The 6727-nt window shown below is 49.9% G+C and overlaps 1 protein-coding gene across 3 annotated transcripts; it reads right to left on the reverse strand.

The window, feature by feature from the left end:
* On the reverse strand, nt 1-4728 carry TSSC4 (tumor suppressing subtransferable candidate 4). 3 transcript variants are annotated; one of them, XM_074917883.1, is made up of 4 exons: nt 4547-4718; nt 4050-4176; nt 3144-3216; nt 1-2115 (listed from the first exon to the last, which is right to left on the reverse strand). In XM_074917883.1, exon 4 carries the CDS (start codon nt 2025-2027, stop codon nt 987-989), a length of 1041 nt encoding a protein of 346 aa, XP_074773984.1. In that variant the 5' UTR covers nt 2028-2115; nt 3144-3216; nt 4050-4176; nt 4547-4718; the 3' UTR covers nt 1-986. The 3 variants fall into 3 exon arrangements, with proteins under 3 accessions (XP_074773984.1, XP_074773985.1, XP_074773983.1); XM_074917884.1 differs by lacking the exon at nt 3144-3216 and having other exon boundaries at nt 4670-4728; XM_074917882.1 differs by lacking the exon at nt 3144-3216.
* Between the last annotated feature and the right edge of the window lie 1999 nt (nt 4729-6727).

Below are 6727 nucleotides of genomic sequence, written 5' to 3' on the forward strand. Positions count from 1 at the left end.
TTGGAAGCATCAACTGAAAGTTTATTGAATCCCAAAGAACAAAAAAGTATCCAGTTTGGGTATAAATATCTCACTCCCACCAAATCCACACACAGAATCAATGTGGAAGCAGTGCCCCCAGGAAAGGACATACAAACGCACAGGCCAAGAACCATCACATCGCAGCACACCAGCAAGAGGAAAAGCTGCTGCCCCACTTCACTGAAGCTCTTGCCAGTTCTGACCTACACAATGGGGCGGGACTTGGCTGAATCCATCCTGAGCGTGTCTTCATGGGGATGTATCCAGAGTTGTACTTCTCCACAGGAAACACTGTGGTTTTTAAAATCTTTATCATGTAATGCCAAATAAGGTAAATATTAAGCTAAGCTTAAAAAAACACTGGGTTTGCTCGTTTCCACCTGGGCCCTCCAAACTCATGACTGGGCACTGTCGTGCCTTCACTCTCAATGGCAGTGAGGAAGGATGTATTAAAAATTTTTTTTTAAAAAAAAGGTTTTGTTCCCTGGGACTGGGTCAGAAGAAATCACATCTAGTGGAATAATAGGTTTTATTTTCATTGTTTAAAAATCTCTACATAATGAGCTCATCATCTTTGTTCCAGGATTCCACAGGATTGGGGAACAGCTCTAAATCTGGGGGTTAGTAGGAAGCCTTGAAGCCTTTCAGCTAACACGTCTTTTTGCTTGGCTGCTTCAGCTCCAGAGCAAGCCCCAGGGAGCTGCTCAGGCAAACAAAGCACACCTCATGCTCTCCCGCATCTATAGGGTGCAACTATCCTGCTCGCAGACTTCTCACGAACAAGAAGTATATTCTAGGCAGCTTAATTTCCAACCATATAAAATGTTCTTGGTGGCTATGATGCAAACTGTTAGACAAAAAGCTATCCCGTGGTTTCCAGGAAAAAAAAAAAAAAAGCCAGAGAAAAAACCAAACATATCCAAAGACAATACAAGTCCTTAGGTGTCTCCAGTGTGCTCCACCCTTCAGGACTCCTCCTCCTCCCCTTCATCGTCTACTTTAGGTCGGAAATTTTTCCTACTCTTCTTCTTACTGCAATGGAAGCCAACTGTTTCCACCAATGGCTCTTCACCTGCACCACAAGGCCTTGCACTAAGCTTACCTTCTGCATTCTGGTCCCCTGCCATCATGCACTCCTCCTCCTCTGTTGCCTTTCCACTTCCACTATCTAAGTGCCCCAGCTCTACCTTATCTTCCTCCCTCAAGTCATCAATCTTCTTCAGAGATTTTCCTTTCAGATCTGTTTTCATGTGTTTCTTATCATCCTCCCCTGCTGATGTTTTCTTTTCCAGTCCATCAACACCCCTTTTCACTGGTTTGGTGAAGACAATCCTCCCAGCTCCACAGCTGGAAGGGTCCTGGTTGAAGTATGGGGTGTAGCTTCCTTGGGTACCTGAGCTTTGGTCCTCTCCTCTTTTCTTCAGACCCTCTAGAAATTCCATGGCCACGGCCCTGTTAGTCTTGTCACTAGACTCTGAAACGCCATCGAGGCTGTATTTGGTCCAGCGCTCTGGGTGTGCCACATAGTCAGGCACTGCCCTGGAAGTTTTGGGAGCCTGCACTGGTCTGACTTGCTTTCCCAGGCTTTCTGCAGCCATGTTACCAGAAACAGGGGTTGGAGGCAACGGACGCTTGAACCTCCCATCAACAACATTATCTTCAGGCATCGAGGGCACAGACAACTTGGCTGCCTCTTCCAGGCAATCAAAAATGCTCTGGCTACGGAGAGAGAATGTAGAACTCATGCCCCTCAGGTGGAACGGCTGGGCAGGAGATCTGTGACTGCTGTCTGAAGAGTCGGGGGTCTCCCCTGACCTGTAATCCCCATCATCTACTGACGGCTCCTCGGGAGATATCGTATCAACTTCTGCTTCATCTGCTAACCCCACATCATCGGAATCAGAATCACTGAGCGACACTGTGTCTGAGGGCAGAGCTCCTTCGTAGTCAGTGGCACCACCGGCCACTATCCCCAGGAAGGGCTCACCTGCATCCTGGTCTCCCATCTTTGAGCTGTCACTCCACTGAGGTCTTGGACATAGGCCCAGGAACAGCTGCAAATACGGTGTTCCCAACACCCAGGCAGTTCAGTGCCTACAACACAGAGGAGCATAAAAATTATCTGTGAAATGAGAACCAAGTAGGAGACCATCATTCTGTGCCGTGCAAAACAGTTATTACTATGATACAACAGGCAGCTGTGCTTCAGGGGTTCTTAAGCAATTTTGCTTGAAACAAAAAACATTATTTAAGGAAAGAACACACATTAAAGACTGACACAAGACTCAATACAAGCTTACGAGGTAATTAAAAATGGTATTGCAGACCTAATTTCATTAGAAGTTACAGCAGGTCCAGTTACTAAAAGATGAGCATAAAGTCATAAAGTTTTTGAGCAAATCTGAATACCCCCTGTCTGTCTTACACATCTTCCAAGAGACAGCAATGACCTCTCCAAATTACACCCTGCATTTATCACACTGTGTAAATCCATAGAAACACATCCTAATCTCTCATGCTTTCTTGTGACCATTACAATCCTTTATTGCATTAGCCACTGGACCTCCTGTCCCAACAATCAAACGTTCTGCCTATTCTAATAGGGTACTATCACTGATCAAGGCATCAGGGCTACAGTTTCAGGATTCTGTTCAAGTGACATAAAGTACAAGCTCTGCTCCTTCCTTGCTCTCATGTTATTACTAGATTCTGGAATCAGAAAATGAGCCAGCTCAAGAAATCCATCCCACTGGATTACAAAAACGAACCACGCATGCACGGAAACAAGGGGAGGGTGCAGCTGAGGGCCTGCAGGAGCTGGCCCTTCAGTCGGTAAAAGGCAGCGTGACTGGAAGCCTGACTCCCAGTAGCAGCTGGAATCCCTGAGTCACCCCGCCACCTGCTTGAAGGGACCCTCGCAGAACTGAGGCGGTGGATGAACACACTACTGCTTGCCAGGCAATCAGAAACAGAGTCGGCAAACACGCACCTCCGTTCAGCCTGCAAAAACGTGAATGACAGAAGCAGTTCTAATATATTATTAGAATAAGCTCAACTACCTAATTATAGGTTATTCTGAAATGATGCAGTAAACAGACATGGAAAGTCTGTTAGTCACTCACTTTCTCTTGAGACTGAGTCAGCTTCCCCTCCTGAGGGTCACTTAAAGCCACCAAAGATCTCAGCACTTCCACCCTAGAAAACAAACATTTCCATCAAGATACTGGAAATGTAGTTTTAAAATGAGCTTTAAAAATAATTCCTTCCCCCTGAATCATCCAAAGCTGCAGAACTGAGTTCTAAATCTGACACAGTCCTGTTGGTATAAAAATCTGCAGATATTCCTGGGTTTTTGGCAAAAGAACAACACGCAGCCTAATCATTTACTCAGTCTCCACCTTCACATTGCCAATCTTATTCTGTAGAACAGAAGAGAGATTTTAAAAAAATAAACCTGTAATTTGCATATGCAGTAAACCATTACTAAACGAACGCTATTAAATGCGGCTAAGAAAATATAAAAATAATAGTTAAGCATTGCAAGTACTAAGTGCTGCTAAAGACTAAGACCACAGATACCAGCGTTCTGTTTTCAAAGAAAGGTCATATTTACAGTTCAGGCCAGATCTTCATGAGGCACTGACAACCTCCTGAAGAATTCAACACACTAAGTGCTATGTTCCATGTAAATCTGGCTGTCTTTGATAGAAGGGATTTGATGGCTGCTTTCAAAAACACTGCCCTCAGTGCAAGCCCTAAATGGGAAGTAATCATCTGAAAATCATACATTCTTCCATTTAGTTCTGTAACACAAGAAAATAACGACTACAACTAAAAAGAGACACTGAAGTGCATAACTAAAACAGCTGTTTTCAGATTACAGTACGTGTTCATCACAGACTGCAAATCAGGCTATCTCTTGTCTGAGGGAAGTTACGCAGAAAGGAAAAATTTTGCTCCTAAGGAGTTGTTGACCTTAACAGCATTAGCAGCCAAACCCTTACTGACCCTTGCTGTATACCACTCACAGGTTTGTTATGGTGACGTGATCACAGCACAGCTCGGATAGGACGGCAGCTCTCTGGGTGGGCAGGTCCCCGTTGGACTCTTCCATCCTGGTGTCACTCAAACAGACTCTCTGGGTCTTCGTGCAGCCTGAAGGTAAACGGAGACGCCAGTCACCCCGACCCACGGCCACGCGCCCGCTCTCATCGCGGGGGCAGCACTGCGGCCTGCCAGTGCTGCCGTGCCGGCCACAACACGCTCCCTCGGGACGGTGCCCACGCAGGCTGCCACGCCACGGGGGAGGGCAAACAGCCCCCGGGCCGCGGCTCCCGCCTCCCGTGGGCACTCCACCCCGGGGAGGGGGAACCGACAGGCCCACGGCCTTACCCAGCATCACGGGAGCAGCCCACGGCCTCAGCCGCCCTCCCCCCCGGCCGGGATCCCGGTGGATACAAACACCCACCGCCTCCACCTGCAGGCCTCTACACCCCGGGGGCTGCCGCCCTCCTCTACCCCACACCTTTCTCCTCACGACACAGGCGCGCCTGGAGCCCGCCGCGCCGCCGCCAGCCGCCCCCACCTCCGGGCACACAGCACGAACCGACGGGAAAGGGGAGGAAGAGGAAGGGGGTGCGCCCCGTACCCCGACACGGCGCGGGCCCAGCGTCGCCTCACACCGCCCAACCGGTTTCCCGCCGCCGGCGCGGGGCACGCTGGGACACCGAGTCCCCGCCCGCCGTCAGGGGGCCGCGGCGCGCGGCGGCGAGACTACAGCTCCCAGCAGGCACCGCGGAGAGGGGGGGGGTGTGTCGCGACGGGAGGCGGGAGGCCTCTGCCCCCCCCCGCACCGCCTCTCGCCTTCGCGTCCTGGGAGCTGTAGTCGCCCGCCCGTCCCCCGGCGGGACATTTTGAGAGCCGGGGCGTGGGGAAGGTGTCACGGCCCTGCGGCGAAACGAGGCTGGGCTCTCGCCGCCGCGGCGATGGCGGGGGGGGGGGGGAAATTACAGCTCCCAGGGTGCACCGCGACGGCGCTCCGCCGCCATTTTGCAGCCTCTGAAGAGATGGAGAGGGGCTGGCGCTGCCGCCTGCGCCGGGGGAGTTCAGCCGCGGGGCCCGTGGTGCTGGCGGCGGCGGCGGCGGAGATACGACGGCCGCCCCTGGAGCTGCCCGGCGTCCTGAGGGGGCTGGCACAGCGCTGCCTCTTTGAACAGTCTGGAAAAAACATGTCAAGCAGAGCTTTTTTATCCTCATGAGAAAAACGAGGTTTGGCCACAATAAAAACTTAAGAGGAAGTCTGGTTTTGTTTTGTTCTTTTTTTTTTTTTTTTACTTTAATTTTTATGTATTTTCTAAGCAGAAAACCCCAAATCACTTGGGGCATAAAACCACAATCCATTAAAAAAAAGTTTCCATTTTCTGTCCCAGAAGAACATTTTTTGTGTGTGTGTCAAGAGGCGAATTCTGTCTGAAAATGTTTTATTGGTGTTGGCCAAAGATGCTGGATTCTTTTTTCTCCTCTTATTTGAGAAAAAAAAAGTTAAAATTTTCAGTGGAAACAAGAGTTCCCAAGTGGTTTAAATATTTAGCTTGTTGACCTTATGTTAAGGAAAAAAAGAAAAAGGCAAGTTTTGCTGTGCCAGCCCGTGGCCCAGCAATCTGCAGGGCTGGTCCCCTGCCCTTTCCCTGGCTCGGGCTCTCACTGCCTTGCCTGGCCCTGGGGCTTCATCGTTAAATTAAATTAATGCCTGCAAGGGGCCTGAGCCTCCAAAGGTCACCCTGCTCTGAGGGATTTGCTATAGCCCTTAAGTATAAACAAGGCTCACCTATGCCATTGTTTTGCAAGAAAAGAAGAAATTACCATGTAGCCCCACTTAGATTTTAGTGACACTTCCATGTAGCCCCACTCCGTCTGATTTTAGTGACACTTTAATTTTCCCCCCACAGCACCCCAACCCTGCTGCATCACCGTTTGCTTTGCAGATGGGTGTGCCGGGGGGTAAGGCTGCGCCCGCAGCCGAGGAGACTTCACTGGATCCCTTCAACTGGGGCCTCACTGTGAGTCACCCGTAATATAAACTGCAGCCACTTCATTTGCATTGTCAGTTTTTAAATATATGCCTTCTCCTGCTGGAGTGTTGCTAACTACAGCAATTTATACAACAAGGGCTGCGTTTGGAATACACTTGGTAGCAATGATGAGGTTAGTGTAAAATGTCTTCCATCTGGCTGGAGTCGTGCTGTAGTTTTAAAACAACAGCTCTAGAGGTGTTTCCCCATTTGGTGATCCTGTTTTTTTAATGTATACACATAGATTAGTACAGTCACAGGCATTCAAATGGGTTCCCAGCTGGAGGGAGGAAGAAGGGAAAACATGAGTCTTCTGGTCGGCGAGCAGGAATGGGTAGGAGGAGGGGAGTAAACAGGCAAAGGGAGCCAAGAGTAAACCACTGGTGAAGGCTACCAGTGTGGTGTAACACTGTCCAGGGTGTTGGGGACACACCAGGAGTGAGCCTCTGGGGGTGGTAAGGAGCAGGCAAGAAAAGCATGTGGAGTAAACGGTGGCGTGCCTTGTTTTCATGAGGCTGGAGACAAGCAGGGTACGCCGTAGACCGGTGCAAACAGCGGCTCTGAACCCTGGTTCAGTGCTAGACTGGGGGCTCAGAGGGGCAGAAGAGGGCCCGACCGTGGGCAGCACCACCTCC

The sequence above is a fragment of the Athene noctua genome, chromosome 14 (genome assembly GCF_965140245.1).
Source record: "Athene noctua chromosome 14, bAthNoc1.hap1.1, whole genome shotgun sequence".
Taxonomy (NCBI): domain Eukaryota; kingdom Metazoa; phylum Chordata; class Aves; order Strigiformes; family Strigidae; genus Athene; species Athene noctua.